We start from the raw sequence: 23,298 nt of genomic DNA on the forward strand, positions 1-23,298 counted from the left end.
GCTGAGAGTGACACTTTGAAGAGGAGCTACAGCCAAGACGGACACTTGGAAAGCACAGGAGCTGCAGATGAGAGACATTTTGAAGATGGCCGTTGAAAGCAGACTCTTGCTCCAGAGAAGCTAAGAGAGGACAAATATCCTAAGTGCAACTAAGAGTGATGTTTTTGAGGAACTGCAGCCTAGAGAGGAATGTCCTGGGAGAAAGCCATTTTGAAACCGGAACTTTGGAGCAGATGCCAGCCATGTGTCTTCCTAGCTAACAGAGGTTTTCCGGACACCATTGGCCATCCTCCAGTGAAGGTACCCGATTGCTGATGTGTTAACTTGGACACTTTATGGCCTTAAGACTAACTGTGTAACCAAATAAACCCCCTTTATAAAAGCCAATCCCTTTTTGGTGTTTTGCATTCCGGCAGCATTAGCAAACTAAAACAGGAATTACTAGGATAAATTATATTTTCACTTAAGTTAAAAAAAAAAAAAAATGTTGAACTGAGATTTTTCTCTTGCTCTCACAGTCAGTTTTCCTCTGGCAAAGCCAAGCCATTCATTAGTGCTCCCTCTAGTGAGAGCCTTTTCGGCACCCAGCAGTGTGAAGGGGCCTCCCTAGCAATGCTGGCTAGGAGGGATTGAGTTTGGAAATTCCGTTGAGTCCGGTTATCTATTTCTTCTTTGCTCCTTGCTTCCTTTTCCCCATAAACCCTTTTGGCATCACGTGGAGCCCTCTGAGTGGGTGACTTCAGCATGGGACCTTGCTACAAAAGTCACCTGCTGAGTGGCTGAAGCTGGAAGGCTCTGGGTAAACAAGCAGTGAAGAGGGAGGCACTCAGACCTAGATGGGACCGTCCTCTCTCTTGAGATGGGGCAAGAAAGACCTAACAATGCAGCATCCTGAAAGCACATGTGATGCTGCTCAATATAGAGAACAGTCTGTATTTCATGATTTCACCTAAGATTGTTAAAAGTGTATAATTAGTTTAACTCTTCGTAGAGCTTGGATTTGAGCCCCCCCCCCACATATTAATGTTTCATAAAACCATACAATATTTTAAAAATATGCTTAGACTGTGACAGTCATCCACCATAAGTAGAGAGGACTTTTACTTGTTGATTATTTATTTTATTCATATATTTAAATACTACTTTATCACTTAAGTAGTTAATACAGTAAAGCCTTTTTTTAATGTTACCTTGGCTTGTACAGCTTGACAGCTTTCCAGAACAGAAACTGAATTGCATTGACAACAACCCATTTGCACTTTCTGCACTTTAACTCACCTCTGAATTAACATTTGTTTTGAAGTCACCTGGGTGTGTGTGAGGCAACTTGACTCCTCTGGTAAAGGGAGGTGGTCAGGGGACTCAAGGTTGGTTTCTGGAGGCAGACAGACCCGGACTGAGATTCTCACTCTGTCCCTTATTTAGCTGATGGCCTTGGACAAAATACTTGACTTGTGCTGCCTCAGTTTCTTCATCTATACTTTGGGGATACTAAAAATAGTACCCCCTTCACACAATTGTCTTGAGGATTAAAAGAGCTAACACATGTAAATTGTTGAGCCAAAGAGGCTTAGCAGTTCTTAGGAAATATTGGTTCTTGTTTATAAGGTGGCCTCACGGGATTTTCTTGGTTAAAAAAGAACCACTTCCTGTAAGACAAGATAGCTGCCATGGTTTGAGTAGGGGCAGCAGCTTTCTCCTCAGGCATCTGTGTTAGGTGGGTGTCGAGGCCACTGTCAGCTGCAGTGACGAGGAGCAGTATTGACTCTGGGGCAAGCTGGCTGCCCATTGGCTTCCCCACCTTTGACAAGTGTTGCTTCTTTGGACCTCAACAAACTTGTCTTCCTCAGACAAGTCACTGGCTCCGCGTCTGGGAGTCCCTGGCTCCTCTGATCTCAGCAGGCATCCCCTTTCTCCCTTCTGGTCATGCTGCTGGTCAGTCTTTGTTATAAGGCACACCTGACACTGTTCTCCAGCTCAGAGCCTTTGCCAAGCTCCGGTCCAGCGGTTCATCATCTTGGGCAAGGAGAAGGGAGCAGCAGGCCGATGAGGGTTGGGCTGCCCCTGGAATAAAAGTAACCATCAGCAGTTTCATGGGCAGGCAGGTCAGCAAATGCTTTCATTCTTAATCTTCTCACCTTATGTAATATTTATCTCTGGACAACAGGAAAAGACATAACACTCTGAACCATGTTTGCATGTGGAAGGAACTTTTTAAAATACCAGATTTTAGCAGGCGCTAAAATTCTTACATAATGACTTTATTTTTATAATGTTTTCTCAAAAACCCTCTGTCATGTTAATTAAGTGGTCCGAAGAATCTTAAGCGTGTGGCTGTAAAAGGAAAATCATTAGCCAAATGAATCAATTTTATGTGAAGGAAGCCTAACATGTAAGAGAAAAATGTTGGTCAACTTTCAAACTGACTGATAGTTACATTTTTCTGTAATAAGAAGTTGTCATGTTCTCATAAAAATATCTCATGAGAATTTATCATTTTCTAAGGGCTGTGTTTTCATTGTGTGAGACGGTTTAAAATAGAGTAGTGGTGAAGAAAGTAATTTGGAAGCACATAAACCTGAAGTTAGACTCTGTTGGTGGTCTTTGGGAATTGTGTAAGCTCTGGGACCTCAATTTCCCTAATTTAAAAATGGGGATATAGAACCCATTTCATTAGCATGTCTTGAGAATTAAATGAAATGATGCAGGCCTAAATTTAATACAGTGCCTTGCATATAAGGGCTTGGTTTAAAAATGTCAGTCATTGTCACCATGCAACCTAGAAAGCCTGAAGCAAGTTGAGATGCAGTGTAAGGCCAAGAAGTCCTGTGGGTAAGACCCTATAGGGAGTGCTTACGGAAGGTGTTAACTCTACCTCCTAATGTTTACATAATGCTTTTTCATGTTCCTCTTTTCTCTTAATAGGAATGAATACTTCCAAAACCAAACTAGAACTCCAGAAACATCTGACAACATTAACTAATCAGGAGCAAGCAACTATTTTTGAGGAGGTTCAGGTATAGTACTGTTTCAATTTCTAGAAGAAAAGAAAAGGCAGGCAGCTTACCTGTGAAATGTTATCTGTAAAAAACAGCAAACTAGTATATCACAACTCCAAGGAAATGGAACTGAGTTCCTCTTAGTGTAACCTTTAACAGTCCCTGTAGAGGGGCCAGGTCAGAATTGCAGATTCAGATAAGGTCTTGGCTTCCATGGTGAGACTGACTACCATGTGGACTTCTCTCCCTTGAAACTTGGAAAGAAATATTTTAGAATGACAGAAAGGAAATCATCTAGTAGAAAGAGCCATGGTCTGCAGACCATGGGCTCCGGTTCATGTATGCTCATCTGCTTGGTGGGAAACCTCTGCCAGCCCCTTCCCACTCCAATTTCAGTGCATTCAGCCCTACCATGTAAATATCAAACTAAAACAACAGAAAACCCATGCTCATCAGCTTTCTGCATTTATACCTGGAAACTGACTCTTGTCCTTGCGTTCAGATGCCCCTTAGCTCAGGGACACCAAGCCGTATGTGTTGGCACACATGCCTATTATCTGTGCATTATGTATCTTTAATGAGTTCATCAAAAATTTCATGTCTGCCTTATCCAAGGGGCATTTTCTATGGTTTTCTGGCACTTTGCTACAGAGAGCACATCAAAACAAAGAGTAAATCTCTGTCTCTCTCTCTCTTTTTTTTTTTTTTTTTTTGTTTGAGGAGGTGGGAGGAGCCAGGGGTTCTACAAATAGAGGTATCAATAAACAAAACAAGAAGGCTAGCAATTCTGTGGATTTTAAGCCCTTTACTGTTTTGGGGTAAAGACTGTATAATGGAAGCCAGAATCCATTTTCTGCTAATATAAAATATTAAAGCATTGTGTTTTTCTTTTTAATCATCTTAGAGTTCTGTTGTTCCCTTATTTCACTACAATGGAATTGCATATATTTGTAGAAAAGAGAGCATAGGAAAATTTTTTATTTCATCAATTGCCTAAAGGGTACTTTTCACATTTTTCCTTATCTCCGTCAATTGGCTTTAAATTTTCTTGTTTTCTTCTGAATCAACTTGAGATACACTACTTTGTTTTTTCTTGAAGGATCTTTAGAGTTCGAAGTACACAATAATTTGAGACAAAGCTGATTTTTTACTTGGAATTCAGAAAGGTACAGAGGATTTTCTTCCGATTGTTAATGCATTTACAGTTGAAGCCAAGACCTGTTCATCTGATGCCAGCACTTGCTGCTAGAGTGATAGCAAGTCATTTTGGGGAACTTCTTTCTAGCAAGCATAGATGGCATACATCTCTTCCCTAATGCAAGTTTTCTCTTTTTTTCTAGACAGGACTTTGTAGGTTTCCCTAAAATGGTGCAGTAAATCAGTATAGGTAATATACAACAAAGTATTTTTCAGCATTGAGAAGTTCCTATTGGATGTGATTCTGAGATTCTCTTTGACCCATGCAAGTTTTTAGATACTCAATACATTGTGACAAAGAGACATTAGAGAAAAGCAGGTGATAAAGTTCTGCTGGGGGCAAAAAAAAGCTTTTTAGCTATGCCTTGAAAAATACATTCAGATAATATCCTGAGGACCCCTGTTGTTATTTTAAAAGTCTCCATAAAGTTTTGTTTTGTCTGAACACCAGATGGGAAATATCTTGTTTATTGGATTTGAAAAGCCAGCTCATACTTATCTTCCCTCATTGTAAGTATGACTTTTCCTTGAATGATATACATTTGACATTGTCCTTTTCTTCTGATAGTTCTGTTAGTTTTGTTGAATTATTTCCTCAATGACCATTCTTGGTTTTTGTAAAAATTTTATAAACCAGGAAAGTTGTTTCTTGTTAGATAGCACTGCCTGCTAGTATTTTTGAAAATTTTACATTTTCAAAAAGGTCATGAAGTGTCAGGGGTCCTCTTATAAGCAGAATCCTGAATATGTTCCTTTGCACAGTCTTTCCTGGGAGATAATATGTTTCTGAAAAACTCTAAAGGCAAATTTTTGTAAGTCAAATGGAAATTAATGGTACATAATTACTTAAATAGCTATTAAACTATACATATCATATTCAGTGTTTATGTAAATGATTGTTAGAATAAAGGCAACCCAAACAAAACCATAAGAAAAAGATATTCAGTAATAACTGATGCTGGAGATTATCGCTGCTGTAATCAAGCCAACTTGGAGCACTCTAAGAGGGATGCTTAGTGCCAGATGACCGTCTTAACCTTCTGTCTATAAGAAGACTCACGACACTGCAGAGCTGCCCCCTCCTCCTTTTTATTAAATGACTTTTTTAAAAGTATATAATTTTAAAATATATCTAATTGGACGTATGTGAAGATGACCCTGTGAAGCTTGCTTGCTTCTCATGCTGGTCTGCTCCTGGCCAGGTGTACTAAATCCAAATTGGGCTTCTTCAGTATAAAGAATTGCTCTCATGCCAAAGTAGAGCTGGTAAATAAAATGCTTTGAAGTGCAATGCTCATAACCCAAATTGAGTGTATTTCAGGGAAGGACTTAATTCAAATGCCTATCAAATATGTAATTTCACAATTTTTAAAAAATTAACGAACAGAAGATCCTTTTCTCTCTTTGTGGACAATATATATTGACTCAGTTGGATTTTATATGGTTTTAAAATTATTTGTTTTGAGATGTGATTATGATTTTACAAAAAGATGTCAGAATGGAATATCCAAGTGAGTGTTGTCCTTTTAAGTGGTTATTTTCCAGCATCCTGGAATTGATCACCCGGTGTTGGAAATTCCTTTTTGAATTGCGTTTACAACCAATTCATCAGCCACTCATGGAAAAGTGGTTAAGAAACATGTAACACAACTGGTTTTGTTACTTACTTAACAGGAAATTTTTTGTATTTTTCTTTTTTAAAAATTCTTCAAATATAGCATACTTATAGAAAAGTACAAAAATCAGTGGTGTATAGTTCAGTGAAATCTTATAAGGGGAATAAACCTGTGCAGCCAGCACCAAGATTCAGAAATAGAATATTTTTAGCTCCCCCAGATGCCCCCCTTTTGTCCCCTAGTCATTACTGTCGTCCCCAGTTAACCACCATCCTCAATTCTGACATGGTAGATTAATTTTGAACAAGCAAATTAATTTTTTATTTTAATTTTTATTTATTTATTTTTAATTCAATTTTATGGAGATATAGTGACATACCATATAGTCATCCAAAGTGTACAATCAGTTGTTCACAGTACTATCATATAGTTGTGCATTCATCACCACAATTTTTGAACATTTTCATTACTCTAAAAAAAATTAAGAATAAAAATAAAAGTAAAAAAGAACACCCAAAACATCACATCCCCTCCATTCCCCCCTATTATTCATTTAATTTTTGTCCCCATTTTTCTACTTATCAGTCCATACACTGGATGAAAGGAGTCTGAGCCACAAGGCTTTCACAATCACACAGTCACACAATATAAGCTGTATAGTTATACTATCATCTTCAAGAATCAAGGATACTGGATTGCAGTTCAACAGTTTCAGGTATTTCCTTCTAGCTACTCTAATAAACTAAAAACTAAAAGGGATATCTGTATAAGCATAAGAATAAACTCCAGAATGACCTCTTAACTCCATTTGAAATCTCTCAGCCAATGAAACTTTATTTTCATTTCTCCTCCTCAAGAAGGCTTTCTCAATCCCACAATGCTGGGTGCATTTGAAGTCTCTCAGCCAATGAAATCTTTCAGCCAATACAACTTAATTTTGTTTCATTTCTCTTCCTCAAGAAGGTTTTCTCAATCCCACAATGCTGGGTCCAGGCTCATCCCCAGGAGTTGTGTCCCATGTTGCCAGGGAGATTTACACCCCTGGGAGTCATGTCCCACGTAGGTGTGGGGGGGAGCCGTGAGTTTACCTGCAGAGTTGGCTTAGAGAGAGAGGCCACATCTGAGCAACAAAAGAATAAACAAGGCAATTAATTTTTGACTCAAAAGTTATGTCACCCAACTTGAGTTTTCATTATACTCCTCAGAATTGTCTCTTTGATTAATAAATGCTTATAAAGTTAAATCAACTTTAAGAAATGATTTGCCACTATGGAGGATAATGAAGTCACTTGAGGAGTCTTAATGAGATGCCACTTTGCTAATCTTTTGAACTCTATAGAAGGATAACCTTTAATCATATCACAAAATTATGTTAAGGAAGGATTTATTTCTTGACCTTATATTTACATAAACATACATAAATGTATATATCTCTTCTTTAGTGACTTTCCCACCATGATGTTTAATGAGCTTTGCAACAGTCTTTTCTTCTTGTCTTCAAGTTTTAAAGAGAAGAATCTGTTGTAGTACTTTTTGCTCAGTTGTAGTCTCATTTTCTGCCTATTTAAGTAGTTTTTTTCATGTCTCTTTAGAGAAGAAAAATGTAATAATAACGATCCTCTCTTATTACTACACTACTGGCTGCAGCTATTTTTTGAAGTTTTGAAATAAGCTATCATGAGGAGTTTCTCCAAGCAAAATACATATTTTCTTGTGAAGGTAGCACAAAGGTTTAATTGAAGATACAGGAGAAGAAAGAATGGCTCAATCCTCAGACTGCTGTGCCTGCTCAGTTACTTCTCAGTGTAATTCTTACCTGCTTTTCTTTCCTGGACTTGAGACTGCAGCATATCCATAACCTTGTTTGGGAATCTAATAGCACTGAGGTGACATTGTAGTACTTGACTGCTTCTTTCCTGTTTTGAGGATTCGATAGAACCTTTATCGGGAAGAATCCACTTTGTGGCATTTAACGTAGATGTAACTGTATTGGGTCAGGATTCATGCCTGGAGTCTATATTAAGAGCCTCTGCTCTAGCTTCTAAACTTTTAAATCCTTAAATCTAAAATTTGAGGGACAGGAAGTTAACAATGAAAACTATCCCTTCTCATCATTTAATATAGCTTTTTAAATGATCTTTTTCTTTAAGAAAGGGGATGTCAGAGGTCTGGGTGGTGAGTTATCTTTGCTTCTAATGCCTGTGACACGAAGAATAAACTAATTGTTCCTTAGTTAGCTGGGGAAGCAGTTTGCCAAGAGTGGCATTGACCAAGACTCAGATGATTGTATAGTTGATCCCTTTATTACCCCCAACTTTGTTTTGAAGAGAAGGGTAGAAATTTGGTATAGGGAGAGAGGAAGAGCAGGAAAATGGATGATTATCAGGAGAAGATATGTCTCCAAAGTTTATAGACTAGAAACTTTCTGTATCTCCAGAGTAATTCAGTTTTGTTTTCTTCATAGTAAGAGAAAATAATGCACTAAATTAGGTGGTCTTTTAAAAAATGACTCTGATATTTGAAATCCAAAGAATTGGGGAGCTGGAGGAGACCCTGGAGTATGTTTCATGCATAATCCTCATTTTAACAGATGAGGAAGCTAAGATTAAATGATTTGCCTTTGGTCGCACTTTTAGACAGGTGTTAGAATCTAATTGTCTTGATTTCTAATCTAGTGTGCTTTGACACAACTGTGGAAGAAAAAAAGGGTGTAGAGAAAATTTAATGAAAAGAAAAAAAATCTAATGGCATAACATGAATTTTATTTTTGTGGAAGTGCTTCTCTTGTGGGGCTTCCACAAAGAGCTTCCTGGCTACCACATTTAAATTGGAATCATGGCCCTGAATCCAATTGGTGTGTTTCTTTCCAGTTCCCTAAACATAAGAGTTTATAAACGTATAGTTGTTATGGCTCTTGACCTTGGGTGTTTACACAGATTTTGTTCTTTTTTTCTGTTTTCAAAACTATTTATTCAACATTTTTACTCTGTTTCTATCTGATGTTAAATATTTATTTTAGGTGTAAGGATATCAGAGATCAAAAGCTAAATCTGGCTCACTGCCCACAGTGTACTTTTCTTAAGTTTTCTACACTTTTAGGATCATTGATGCCCTCTAGTGAGATGATTGGGTAAAAGCACGCGTTACTGGATGGTTGGAAGGTGTTAGTATTTTCAAGGATATAGTTCAACAGTTTTGTTGACAAAATTAAATGTAATATATTCTGTTTCTTATATTTTTTTAAAAGAAATTGAGACCAAGAAGTGAGCAACGAGAGAATGAATTGATTATCTCTTTCCTGAGATGTTTATATGAAGAGAAACAAAAAGATCATGTCCATATTGGGGAGATGAAGCAGGTATGGCATTTTTCTTTCTTCTCATAATTTTTTCCAGGACACTTTTATAAACAGAGTTTTGAGGATTTTATGAAGCTCTGAAACCTCTTTGTCCTCCTGTGTTTCATTTACATTTGTTACACATTTAGAGAAAATTTGGAAGTGTTTAAATTGTGCTCAGAGAAGATGGGAGAAGTATCTGTCCGCATCGTAGTGGGAATGGAGCGGGTACTCTGATGAGAGAACTGGCTTAGAGTGCCCTGCCACCACCAGCTAAGTGACCTGCAGGGAGCTGATCTCTGTCACCTCAGCTTCCTTCCATAAAGTGGGAATGACATAGTATGGTTGCCTTCGAAATTGCTTAAAGTGCCTGAAAGTTCCAATAATATAAGTGCTGTGTGGATGTAAGATAGTAGTACTGATAAATCAGAGTGTTAGAAAGTCTGGTGTATCAACTATTTAGGTAAAGAACTTCCATTAATTCCATTTTGCATAGTAGAGGAACACAGCGGGCCTGCCGTCCACCGCTGTCCACCGCTGTATTTTACTTTCCTGCCTGTGGGCTGCTATGTCACAGGTTGGGTCTACCTGCAAATCTCTGTTTTTAAAGAGCTACAAGTTTGGATTCAGTATACACAGGGCCAGAGACCATTTTTCCTGTGTCTTTTGAAAGCCATGTGAGTCAATTCATAGTAAGTCATTATAGCTTCAAAAATCTTATGTGTCTTTAATTTACTAAGGCTACTACCTGTTGAGATTCACTGACAGGTTCCTGCTTTTATTTTCTGTTACCAGATCATTTAACCACATATATTTCATGACTTTCTGGTTTTTCCTCAACATTCCTGTAGCCTTTGAAAATGTGTTATGACTTGACCTAGACAGAGGTAGACCCGTGGCTTTGACAGTGAACTTCTCTGGCCACCAGCCTGCGCTAGTGAACAGAAGAAGGCTGACTTCCTCAGAAAGAAAGCACTGTGCTTCTCAGAGTCAGTGGTGATGCCATACCTGCTTTTCAAAGGCCAAAATGATGGTGTCATAAAATTGTCACAGGAACCATTTTTCATAAATTAGAAAAAAAAGGATGAATCCTTTGATCTTATAGAAGAAGAATTCCATTTGGGCAAAGATATGTTAACTAATTAAGTAAGAGGGTGTCATGTTTTAGTCAGTGGATGTCTTATTTTTACTCACAGAGGTGGCACAAAAATTAATATTAAATCAATTGTCATTTAGAAAATATTTGTTATGTGCCAGATGTGGTTTTAGTGATTTACATGAATTATTCCATTTATTCCACAAGAACTTTTTTAAGGTAGGTGGTATAACACCCATTTTAGAGACAAATTGAGAAACTAGGGCAAAGAGTTTGCTAGTAAGTGGCAGAGTCGATTTGTCTAAGGTCCAAATATAGGCATACCTCGGCGATATTGTGGGTTCAGTTTCAGACCACTGTAATAAGGCAAATATGATAAAAAGAGTCACATGAATTTTTTTGGTTTCCCAGTGCATATAGAAGTTATGTTTACACTGTACTGCAGTCTGTTAAGTGTGCAATAGCATTATGTCTAAAAAAAAGTATACGTACATAAATTAAATTGTGATACAAAGACACACAGTAAGCACATGTTGTTGGCAAAATGGCACCAATAGATTTGCTTTTGATGCAGGGTTGCCACAAATCTTCAATTTGTAAAACAAAACAAAACAAAACAACACAACACTATCTACGAAGCACAGTAAAACAAGGTATGCCTGTGCATAATCTTAATCGTGTGTGTGTGTGTGTGTGTGTGTTTTAGGAGCATAGCAAAACTTAACATTATGTAACTACCCATTGCTTAGCCTGTAGATGTTTTTTTTTTCCTTTTTTACTAACATTTTATTATGAAAAATTTCAAGCATACAATAGAGTTGAAAGAATTATGCATTGAATACTCATGTTCTCACCATCTATCTGGATTTTAGGTTTTAAACAGTTTGTTATATTTATACCATAATTCCAACTTATTTTTTTGATGCCTTTCATAGTAAGTTTCTGATATCAGTACTCTTTATCCCTAAACACTTTAGTTTTCAGGTCAATGACTAGAATTCAGAAGTTTGTTTTTTAATGACAAAATTTACATGCAGTAGGTTACACAGATCCTAAGTGTACCAATTTTGAGGAATGAGTACATTCATGAAGCCCAAGATAGAGCATCTCCATCATACCATAAATACTCCATGTCCCCTCCCTATCGGTCCTTGCCCACAACTCCCCCTGCGACTCCCAGGCAACTGTGGTTTTGTTTGGTTTCTTTTTTTCGTTGTGTTGTTGTTATAGATTATTTTTCCCTTTTTAGAACTTCTTATAAATGGAATCATACGGTATGTTCTCTTTCAGTTCTGGCTTCTGTCACTCAACATAACATTTTATCAATAGTTTGTACCTTTTTATTCCATTGTATTATAACTAAGTTTGTTTATCTCTTTTACTGTTGATGTACACCCAAGCAGCTTCCAGTTGTTGGATTTTATGAGTAAAACTCCTGGTAGATAGGTTTTAACACCACAAATAAGGTGGGTTCTGAACTGAGAACTTTGGTATAGCATTGGAATTTAAAACTTGTCTCCAAACTTTTATCCTTACAGTTCTCCCATCTTTTGAGGGATGGGCAGTAAGATTGCAGTATGGTTCACTGTAGACCCCCAAATTAGAAACTTTTATCTAAGAACCAACCTCCTCTTCAAAGGAGAAAATTCTAGATGTTTATTTAAAGGTAAACATGAAATGTTATTTTCTAAATGAATTATTCTTCTGGGGACTCCGTATTATGCAGTGAACATAGAAAAGAATCATTTTAGTTGTAGAGGAAAGCAGAAGTAGTATGGAATTGTGTACAGAAATTCTTATACCCCAAAGAAAAGTAATTGCAGTTTTTCTTTTGCCTATTCAGAATCTGTTAATGGGCGCCACTTAAAAAAATCATTTGGCAGATAAGTATCTCTGTATGTCAAAACAATCAATTCAGTTTGCTTCTATTTTATGCAAACTTTAATTGCATATTTGAAAGCAGGTCCACAGCTTCTTAACTTTGTGAGTGAACTGGCGTTTGGGGGAAGGCAGAGCCCTGCAGACCCTTTGTGGATAATTCCATTTGCCCTGGAGGCTGCCTCAAGTCTGGACAGGCTCTTATTGTTGGTAAATAATTTGCACAGGGCAAATTGCAACTAGTAAGACCCCTGCCCATGGTACATGAGTTTAGCAAGCACTTAGTCAATATTTGTTGATTAAATCTCTCTCTGTTACCTTGGGCACATGTTTCCCATGGGCCTCCCAGAGACCACTGCTGATTCATTCACTCGTAAGCAAACGGGTATTGTGTCCAGAGGATCTCAGTAATATGGAAATACTAAGGATTGAAGGGATTTTTCTAAACTTTAGTCTTTCTTTTAATGCATGTTCTAATTCTCACATATACGTCTGAGTATTTACTGTGTATTATCATACAAAGTAAAACTATTAATGCTTGGACAAAGCAGATTGTAGCCCTGATCAGAATCTTTTCTTTCTCTTTTATTCTTGAAAATATATTGTGTAGTATTCATTGGTGAATTAGGATTTCATTATTTTAAAGGTCTTTGGGTAGCTAATAATTGAATGAAATCAAAAATGCTCAATTTCAGTAGGAATCAGGAAAGGCAAGTTAAAATAAGAGACCATTTCACACCCATCAGATTGGCAGGAATTTAAAAAAAAATCTGACAGTACCATGTTATGAACTTGTCCTGACCGCCCCCGCCCCCCAAAAAAAGAGATATATTCAAGTTCTAACCCCTGTTCTGTGTGTATGATCCTATTTGGAGACAGGCTCTTTGAAGATGTGACTAGTTAAGGGGTGGGCCCTAATGCTGTATGACTGGTTCCTATAAGAAGGGGAGAGGAGAGACAGATGAACACAGGAGAAAAGGCCATAAGCAGAGAGAAGCAGATGCATTTACAAGCCAAGGAACACCAGGGGTTGCCATCAACACCAGAAGTTGGAAAGAGGCAAGGAAGGATTCTCCCCTACAGGTTTTAGAGGGAGCATGGTTCCATTGACATCTTTATTTCTGACTTCTAGCCTGTGGAACTGCGAGACAATAAATTTCTGTTGTTTTAAGTCACCTGGTTTATGGTGCTTTGTTACAGCAGCTTAGAAAACTGAGACACTGTAAGTAGGTAAACTCCCATGTGCTACTGCTGGGAATAAGAACTGGTGCCATTCAGGATAGCAACCTAACAATGTCTGGTGTAGCTGAAGATACCCGAATCCAATGACCCAGCAAGGTCATTCCTAATTACCCTGCAGAAACATTCATGTGTGTGTTTAAGGAGACACATGCAAGAGGTCACTGTGGCCTTGACTGTAAAAGCAAAAAGCCAAACAAACAAAAAGAAACAAATGACTAATAACAGGAACACAAATAACTTGTGTTGCAGTCATCCAGTGAAATACTGTACTCTTAAATGATTGAACCAAAGAATATCAGTCGATGTGGATCAATCTCAAAAACAACATTGAAAAGGAAAAAAGCTAATTGTAGGAGGATATGTACAGTATGATGCTGTTCATTTCAAGTTTTGACTACATATAACCAATGAATATGTTTTATGGATACATACAAATATGTAAAAGTACAAAATATGAATTGATATGGTAAGCACCACCTTCAGGAGAGTGGTTATTTCTGCAGAGGGAGTGAAGGAGAATCGTGTTGACAAGGCTTCAAAGACAACTATGTTTGTTTCTTATTAAAAGTAGGAAGTAGATAGAGTAATCATGATAGCTGACATTTACTGAATGCTAGGTATTTTCTGAGTGCTTTATGTGTTTTTATTTAGATCTTACAACAGTTCTATGAGGAACGTTTATTGTACATCTTCAGTCTGCAGGTGGAGGACTGAGAGGGACAGTGGGTAATAACTTGCCCAGGCCACACGGCTGGGAAACAGCGAAGCTAACATTTCACCCAGGCAGGGAGCTCCAAACCTGTGGTCCTCTCTGTTCTCAACACCTGGCAAAGCATTAACTTTGTCAAAGCTGGGCGGTGGGTACAAAGGTATTTGTTGTATGAGTCTCTACTCTTTTCTGTATGCTTGGACTATTTAACAACAACAAAGAATATATCGCTGTTCAGAGTTATGGTTGGGATTTGTTTGTGTTTCTAACAAAATCACTGTCTAGCAGAAACCAGTCAGGTGATTGCTTCAGTGGTTCGCAAAGGTCAAATCCCCATTATCTTTTCAGTTTCATATTGTGGTCTATTAAGAGAGAGAAATTGGGGGACTAGAAGAGCATAATGGGAGTGATGAAAGCAATAGAAATGGAAGAAAGGAAAAAGTGGAGAAGACAGGTTAGCACAGGCAGGGAGAATGGATTCTTCATTTGATAAACTTACTTTGTCTAACACTCTGAAATGCCCCAAAAGGTAAGTTACTATTTTATTTTGAAAAGCTGATAATGGCTGCCTTTGTACCACATGCTGTGTTCAGGCTTTGTTGCCTCTTTTAATCTCACAAGTCAGCGTTATGATAAGATCCGTTGTCAGCCTCAGTTTACAGAAGAGGAAATTGAGGCTCAGAGGAAGTAACTTGTACAAGGTTGCAGTCAGTCAGATGTCTTGACCTGACTCCAGAGCCTGAGCACTAAACTACTTTGTGGACTGATTGGTTTCAATGCATGTTTCCTCATTTTTGTTTGAGATAGTCAAAGCAGCTCTTTGAGACAGAGTTATTTCCTGGACTTGCAGCCATGTCGCTAAGAAGCAAATGAAATGAGGTCATGAACAGAATCAGAATCATGATCTAATGTCAAAAAGATGCACCTAGAGATTTTTCGTTCCCTTAAGAAGAAAGGAAGGAATACAGAAAGGTACAGCAACTTGACTGCTTTTCATTGTTTCACTTTTTTAGGCATCACAGATTGCAACAGAGAATATTGGAAGTGAATTACCACCTAGCGCCACGCGATTCAGGCTAGATATGCTGAAAAACAAAGCAAAGAGATCTTTAACAGAGTCTTTAGAAAGTATTTTGTCCCGGGTAAGTTGTATTAGTTTTACTGATTGAAGTTAAATCATTTTTTAAGAGAGAGTAAGGTTTAGTACTGTGCTTTTATTCCATTAGCATGCAGCATATAGTGAAAAAACTGTAAAACCTTTTTTATATCTTCAATCTTACAGCAATGTTATTTACATTTTTTACACTTGTTTCAGTTTTTTAAAATAGGTTTTTTTAATTAGAGAAGTTTTAGGTTTACAGAAAAATCATGCAGAAAATGCAAAGTAAATATAAAATTCCTATATCTAACCCCCCCATCCCTTATTAACAATTCCATTAGCATGGTCCCTTTGTTACAGTTGTTGAAAGAATATTATAATTGTGCTATGAACTATCGTCCATAGTTTACATTAGGGTTCACTGTTTGTGTTGTATAGTCTTATGGTTGTTTTTTTTTTAAAATCAAGAAATCTATATAAAATCCACACTATATTAAATGTAAATGTTATTTTCATTTTAAATTTAGTTTTTAACTTGGCCTAACTTGCATTATATTCCATGGAATGCTATTCATCTGCCAGTCCCTATAAAGAGCATGGATTAGATATACTGAGTTGTGGATTCTCTGCTCCCACGTGTCACTAGTACAACTTAAAAAACTAGCGGCTGTTTTTATGTGGCTGGAATACTTTATAGTGGGTATGTATGAGCAAACTATGGCCCATGAGCCGAATCGCACCCCTGCCTGTTTCTGTAAATAAAGTTTTATTGAAACACAGCCACATCCATCTTATTTATTTGTTCTCTAAGGCTGTTTTTGTGCAGAGTTGAGTAGTTGTTAGAGACACTGTATGGCCCAAAGTGTAAGATGTTAACTGGCCCTTTACAGAAAAGTTTTAGGAAGGACAAAGTTATACATATGCTTCAATCTGGGGAGTTCTTTAAGAATTCGATTCCCTCACCCCCAGTGAGTATAAAGACCTTTAATGGCATTTCTAGGACATCAAACTCGAAATTTCTTTCAAAGTTTCATACCTTCTGGAGCTTGCGATATCTTATTATGGTTTATTTTGATTTTGTGACACACCCCCTTTGAAACACATCTCTCTCTTTTTTTTAAAGAAGTTAAAATTGTTTTATTGAAGATGTTTTTGAGAATTTTGTAACATCCTTTGAGATTATTAAAAACTGTCAGTTTACAAAACCAGCATTGGGAGAGGCTGCCTTAGAGAGCTCCCAAGCAGAATATTGCTTGAGTGTCATCCAGCCGGTTATGATGATTTGTGACTCGTGTGTGAGTTGCTGAGTTGACCTGCTTTAGCACTTACTTTTCTTCATGGGCAAATTGTCTCTCCTTCCTGCCTTTCATCCCAGACAAATGATTAATACAGAAAGTGTTTTGGAACATTTAGTTTGGTGCCTTATTTGGAAAAAAAGAAAGACAATGATTGCTTGTCTTAATGTACATATATGCACAGCAGAATTTCTTGGTAGATGTTTTTTCCTGAATTTTCTTAAATGGACCAAGCTGCTTCTAGCTGATGCCTCTGCAAAAGCCCCAGGGGTCATAACTTGATTGCCTTTTTTTATGTAGGGCAGTAAAGCCAGAAGTCTACAGGAACATTCTGCAAGTGTGGATCTGGAAAGCTCCATGTCTAGTACATTAAGTAACACCAGCAAAGTAAGCACATTTCTCTTTATATGAAACCCTGAAGATACCAGCAAAGAAATCTTGCTCATTTCCTACCTATGGTACCCTATCAAAAGCAACAAAAGAAGCTTAATACCTCCAATCATAAAAAGTTTGATCATATAGTTCTACTGTAACATCAGAGTTTTACATAATAAAGTGGACATTCCATAAACAAAAAAGCAAGATCCCAATTTTAGATACTAAGATCTAATTTACTACAAATGAACCAATGGATTTCTTTCCCAAATAGATTTTCTAATATTACAAATAATTAAAATTGGGGAAAAAAAATCTCAAAACAGGGTTTGTGAATTCAGGGATGTGTGCAGCTCATATTCCTGAAACTTTTATCCCATACCTGACTCCTTTGATCATAAGTAAACATTACTGTTTTTATCAGTTAGCAGCTAAGCTTCACCTCTAGTGTCTGCCACCAAGCCCAGCTTAGTGATGATGAGTAAGCTAGCAGCTCTCTGCTAGTAAGTCCTTGACTATTCCCTTGTCTCAGTTTCTTGCTGTTTAGACATTTAAGCATATTAAAACCTGATTAATTCAACTTCTTAACTACCAAACAGTGAGTTTAGGGTTTTATGCTGAGGAGGTCAGCTTTCCCTTTTGCTACCAGTGCACCCCCTGATGCAAAAATGAGAAATTTTTGTGAAGGGCAGCTCCTTGCCAAAGGCAGTTTGAATTTTTCTGAAATCACCACCTAGACATGTGGCTCTCAAAGTTGTTCAGAGTCATAATCAACAGTAAAAACACATTTAATGTTGCCATAGTTCACACATACACAAATTACAAGTTTCACAAAACAATATTTACTGTAAACAACATGTGATCCATACCTGTATTTACTATTCTTACTTTTTATGGTTTGTTTTTGCTGTCCTGTGGCTTTATTTTTCCTGAGACACTCAAGGGGATGTGGGAACAGCACAGGTGTGCTGAGGGGATGTCCCCATTTCCCCTCCGGGTCCAGCCATTTTGGTCCCTGGGCCCGGAGGGGGTGGGGAAGGGCTGAGGATGGAGTCCCTGGGAATGGGCTGGTCCCTAGGCCAGGTTTGGGATTCTTCATAAAAAGCCACGAAGCTGGATACTCAGGAAGCCCAGTCCTCTGGATATGGGGGTCGCGGAGCCCAGAAGGGATCCTGCCTGGTCTGTGGGGGGTGATAATGGCAGAGATGGTATCCCCGGGGAGGAGTCTGGGACAAAGCATCGGACCAGGAGAGGGAATGCTGTGGAGGTGGGCGCAGGCAGGGCGGAGAGTTATGTCCCCAGGCCAGCCCAGGTGCCTTTGCATGGTGTCAGCAACCCTTGTTGAGAGTGACAGGAGGGCGCAAGTGTCCTCGGTACTGGGTGTACAGTACCAGCAGATCCGCCACTTACAGCCTGGTCTGGGCCTCAGGGATGTAGATTTCAATGCTGTCAGCACTCTCTGTGGCCAACTGTGCGGAAGGAGACAGCGCACTTGGCGGACAGGAGCTGCTTCTCACCACCTGCCGCTACATGTGCACTCGCACAGCCTGTCCCCGCGAAGCCTTCTTTGGTTTCACTGGAGGGACCTTCTCATTCTCCTTAGACTCCAAGAGTTTCCACCTCCTGGCATTGAGCTGCTGTAGGTCCAGGAACTTGAGAGTCACATCCCTGATGGAAAGCTATAGAAGGTCCTAAAAATGCACCAGTTTCTGGAAGGTGGGGAAACCAGTGGAGTCCATGCTGTCCTGATACAGCTGAAAGAACTGGTGAACCTTCTGGGACAGAAGTTGTGTGCTGCCCATGGCACTGCGGATCTTCTCCGGAACATCCTCAGGCAGCTTGATGCCTTTGCCTCGCGCTCCCCCTGCTGGCACCAGAGCTCTGGCTCCTCCGAGCCCTAGCTTCTCCATCTCTGCCGGCAGCATTGTGATGATCCATTCGCCCTCCAGTGGGCAGAACTGTGCTCCATCCAAGGTCAGGGCCGGATGATGCATTGGTGGCCAACGATTATTTTGGTAGTGAGTAACCTTCATGGAAGGCCCACTCGCCCTGAGTGTGGATTGTGTGGAAGACTGAGTAGGTGGGGGCCTGGGCTGCAGCTCAGAGGTTGCCTCTGCAAGGAGCCTCAGAACTGTGGGGCCTTGTCTTCTGAGGCTCTCCAGGTCTGCCTGCATGCTGGCTGTCACACTATTGGAGCTCTTGAGCTTTGCCAGCCTCTTGTTCTCTTCCTTCTGAACACCAATGGAGTAGAACTCCCTTTAGCTTCTGTTGTCTGTGTCTGAGTTTGAGATAGTCTCCATCTGCCCCCCCCCAATGGACAGCCACCACTTACGCTGCTGTGCCAGACACTGCAGCTCCTCCCTGCGAGGGATGGTCTTGAGGAGGAGCAGGGGTAGCTTGAGACTGGCTTCAGGGTGGGACCATTGCTAACTTCAGGGTGTGCAGAGCCCATGGCAGGGTCGTCCAGCTGTTCTATTTTTTAAATGCCCACAGCAAACCACTAAATTGATACCACTACTATTGGGTTACAGTCTGCAGTTTGAGAAACATTGAGTTAGATCGGTGCTGCTCACATTTTGATGGGCCTCTTTAATGGAATTCTGATTGAAATGCAGATTCTGATTCATTAGGCCTAGGGTGAGGCCCTGAGGTGGTTTGAAACTGTATGTATCCAGAAAAACATGTTCTTAAATTTAATCAATTCCTGTGGATGTGGACACCTTATAAGAAAGATCTTGTGATGAGGCTACTTTAGTGAAGGTGTGACTCATCTCATTCAGGATGGGACTTATTCCTATTCCTGGAGTCGTTTATAAATGGAATGAATACAGAGAGAGAGAAAGAGAGAAAGTGACAAAAGCAAGATGCTGAAATGAACGAAACCTGGAAAAGAAGAGAGAGACCTGTAGACGCCAACATGTGTCTTGCCGTGTGACAGAAGAGCCGGTGGTCACCAGCAGCCAGTCTTCGGGAAGAAAGCATCTCCTTGAATTGGGCATTTTCTTGACCTCAAACTGTAAGCTAATAAATTCCCATTGTTTAAGCCCATCCCATTTCACGGTATCCGCTTTAAGCAGTCTAGGAAACTAAAATAGGCCTGAAATACTGAATTTCTAATAGGCTCCAGGGTGATGCTGAGGCTGCTGGTCTGTGGACCCACTTTGTTTATCAAGGCCCTAGATTCCAGTCTTCTGAGTTTGATTCAGAAGTTCAAATCTAGCGGATATAGCATTATTCATGCTTCCATTTTGATACACACTGATTCCACCCCACATTTCATTTCAAGTTTGGAAACACTGTGGTATATCTGTAGTACAGAAGACTAAGAAACAGTCTCTGCCCTGTAGGAGCTTATCTGGTAGGAGAGAGATACAGATACACAAATAACTCCATCCTCATGGAGAACGTGGTAGTTGCCATGGAAGTTACAAATAAGAGATGGTGGTGACGTAGAGGTCAGAGGGGCAAGGGGAAGGGGAGTTATTTTTGGTCAGTGAAAAGTTTGGGTGGGTGGAGGGGCAATGATGCTTTTGAGTTCAGTCTTAAAGAAAGTATATGAAGGGTACCTATAGAGAGGGACAGGGAAGAAGGCATTTTAGATAGATCAGTGTGAATAAAGATACCACGGAGAAACTCATGTTGTTCAAGTGACTTTTCCAGGAGTATTACTGCTTGCTTTTTATTCTCCAAACTACAAACCTAGGAATATAAACATAGCCTGAATTTTTAGGGTAATTCTCAGAACTGAAACTTTTCACAAGCCAACGCATGTGTGTTGTATGTATGTATATCTTCATAGGCACTTTTTTACATCTTTTTTTCATCCTGAGATTGAGACGCCATTGAAAAGATAAGCTCTTTAATATATTTGTGTCTCTTCAAATAAACTAATCATTTAGGAATTGCAAAGAAGTTGAACACCTGAGTGACACTGTCATTTGTAAAATTAAGCTAAGGGTTAGCTCTTTCACATAATCTGGAGGAATGTAAATGAGAATTGAGATGAACATGTTTGCATGATGGGGATTATTTGCTGAAATATAATGTCTTAGGTTTTCAAAGTCATTAAATTTAAATAATCTTTGGAGCTGCAGAGGCATGAAGAATGAAAATTGTAAGTTACTTTTAAAGTAATTAACATTTCATGATATGTTGGGAGGTGAGCTTTTTCTATTTAATTCTTACAAAATTAAGTGTATATAATCTCTCCTCTCAATAAACATAAATTTAATTTTTTAAAATTAAAATTCTCAGTGCCTATCACCTAAAAGACACTCAAAGTCTGTATTGAGTGAACAAATGGAATTTAGACTCTCCAAATACACCATTGGATACATTCATTCCTTTTCGTTGTATCCATGTTGATTTGTTTACCCCTCCTAGCAATTTTAGCAAAGACAAGCTGGTATATACTTCCTTTACTTTATATTTTTCTATTTGAGAAAAATGTATTAAAGCCAGCCGTGTGCTGGGTGCAGTGCTAAGCATCGGTGAGCATGAGTGGTACTAGAATTCATTCCTTTGGAAAAATATGCATTTTGAAAGCCTACAGCATGAAAATATTTCCATAATTCTCAAATATTTGTGTATACCCACTCAAGAAAATTCATTGAGTACTTTATGAAACAATACTTATATTTGTATAGCATTTTACAGTATACAAAATATTTTCAGTTGCATTATCTTGTTCAATCCTTAAAAGCCAGGGAGATAAATTTTCACTATACATCTTTTACAGATGAGGAAATTGAGGTGTTTGCCCTGAGTTGAGGCAATTAATACCTAGAGAGATTTTCCATATACTAAGAATAATATTGGATGTAGTTTTTAACCTCAGGGTTACCAAGTTAAATCCTCAACATCAGGTCAGATTCAGAGAGAGCCTTAAATGGGGGTATAGCGTCTCTGAACACACTTTGCAAAGACAAAGTACTTGATTAGTTTAAACAGTGGAGACTGGTTATGAAGCATTCTTTATACCTTCTTTATACCTCTTAAAAGCAGTAGTAAGGAGTTCAGTTTTCTAGAAAGAGGTAACTATTCATGGGTTTGCCTAAAACAGTTACATATTATGGCATATATTCTTCATACCTGCACCTTGGCCTTTTCCCTCATTTGTCCAGCAAACTTGCATCTTGTTTCTAATAAGCTGACATCTAATGGACCTTTATTTCCTTGTTCATTTGGTGGCCTCTAGGGCATTATGGTCAGAACATGTGCTTATGTATTGAGATGTTTTCCTGCATTGCGATTCAAGATTTGTAAGCCCCATAACTCCCCGTGTGACCATGTCTGACCTGCTGTCTGTCTGCTGCCAGGAGCCTTCTCTGTGTGAAAAGGAGGCCTTGCCTGTGTCTGAGAGCTGCTTCAAGCTCCTTGGATCCTCGGATGACCTGTCTGCTGACTCAGAGAGCTGTCTCACGGAAGAGCGTGCCCAGCTCTCGCCCCAGCAGGGCTTCAGGAGGCGAGCAAACACCCTGAGTCACCTCCCCCTGGAATGCCAGGAACCTCCGGAACCTGCGGAGGGGTCTCCAGGGGTCTCGCAAAGGAAACTTATGAGGTATCACTCAGTGAGCACAGAGACGCCTCACGAGCGAAAGTAAGAATTTCTTTAAAACATAAATTAGTTGTATAAATAGCTGGGGCATATATGTAATTAACCAGGTATGTGTATCCCAGATATGTTAACAGGTGAAAGAGAAACCCGAGTCAGGTTTTAATCTTGGCTTAAAAGGATTAAGTTCTGATGAAGTGACATATTCCTTCCCCTTCCTCTCTCAGGAAACATGTAGATGTAAGAGATACTTGTTCCTTGTACAAGCAACAAGTACAGATATTGTGAGGAAGCAGGTAAAAGTGAACAAGAATGGTACTTAAAATGTATAATAATAATTCTTCAAACAATACTAAGATAACACTACTGACTTTGGAACCTAGCGCCTGGCTTTCAGGAGAGGTAGTGAATTGTTGAGCGAAATTAGTCTGCCCTTTTGAAACCCTGGAATAGAATTACAATAAGGTGGAAGTGCAATGATGTGTAACAATGGAGCCTGAGAGCCGTGCAGGTCCACATGGAGTGATGTGGACACCTTAGATTCTGGTCCTTGCCCCATCACGAACCAGCTGTGACCTGGGCAAATTAACTTAACTTTTCTGTATGACAAGATTGGAGTGGTCTTCTAAAACCTCTTCCAGTGTGAGAGTTCTGGATTCTTCTAGTAAGATTTACTAATTTGAATAGTTGGGCTCTAATGGGTAGTTGGAATTTTCTGGTTAAAGAGATGAGTGAGCGCTATAGAGGCAGAAGTTCTCCTAGGATCCCTTGGTGATTCATTTGGCCCTGCTTAGTGCCAAAGAGTATAAATGGAGACAGAGTTATCTTTAAAAATAACTTTAAAAATATTTTAAAATCTCTCACCTTATAAGGCAACATGAGTTAGGGCTACACCCACGTA

At 39.0% G+C, this 23,298-nt stretch overlaps 1 protein-coding gene across 5 annotated transcripts in view; it reads left to right on the forward strand.

The window, feature by feature from the left end:
• TBC1D1 (TBC1 domain family member 1) overlaps positions 1 to 23,298 on the forward strand; it is a 238,182-nt gene that overhangs the window by 109,372 nt on the left and 105,512 nt on the right. For 4 of the 5 annotated variants that reach the window (XM_037829562.1, XM_037829563.1, XM_037829564.1 and 1 more), the window contains 5 exons: positions 2,926 to 3,017; positions 9,060 to 9,170; positions 15,088 to 15,216; positions 16,769 to 16,855; positions 22,162 to 22,442. In XM_037829562.1, coding sequence (XP_037685490.1) covers positions 2,926 to 3,017; positions 9,060 to 9,170; positions 15,088 to 15,216; positions 16,769 to 16,855; positions 22,162 to 22,442 — 700 coding nt within the window. The other variant, XM_037829566.1, reaches the window with a different exon arrangement.

This window comes from Choloepus didactylus, chromosome 3 (assembly GCF_015220235.1).
Source record: "Choloepus didactylus isolate mChoDid1 chromosome 3, mChoDid1.pri, whole genome shotgun sequence".
NCBI classification, from domain to species: Eukaryota; Metazoa; Chordata; class Mammalia; order Pilosa; family Megalonychidae; genus Choloepus; species Choloepus didactylus.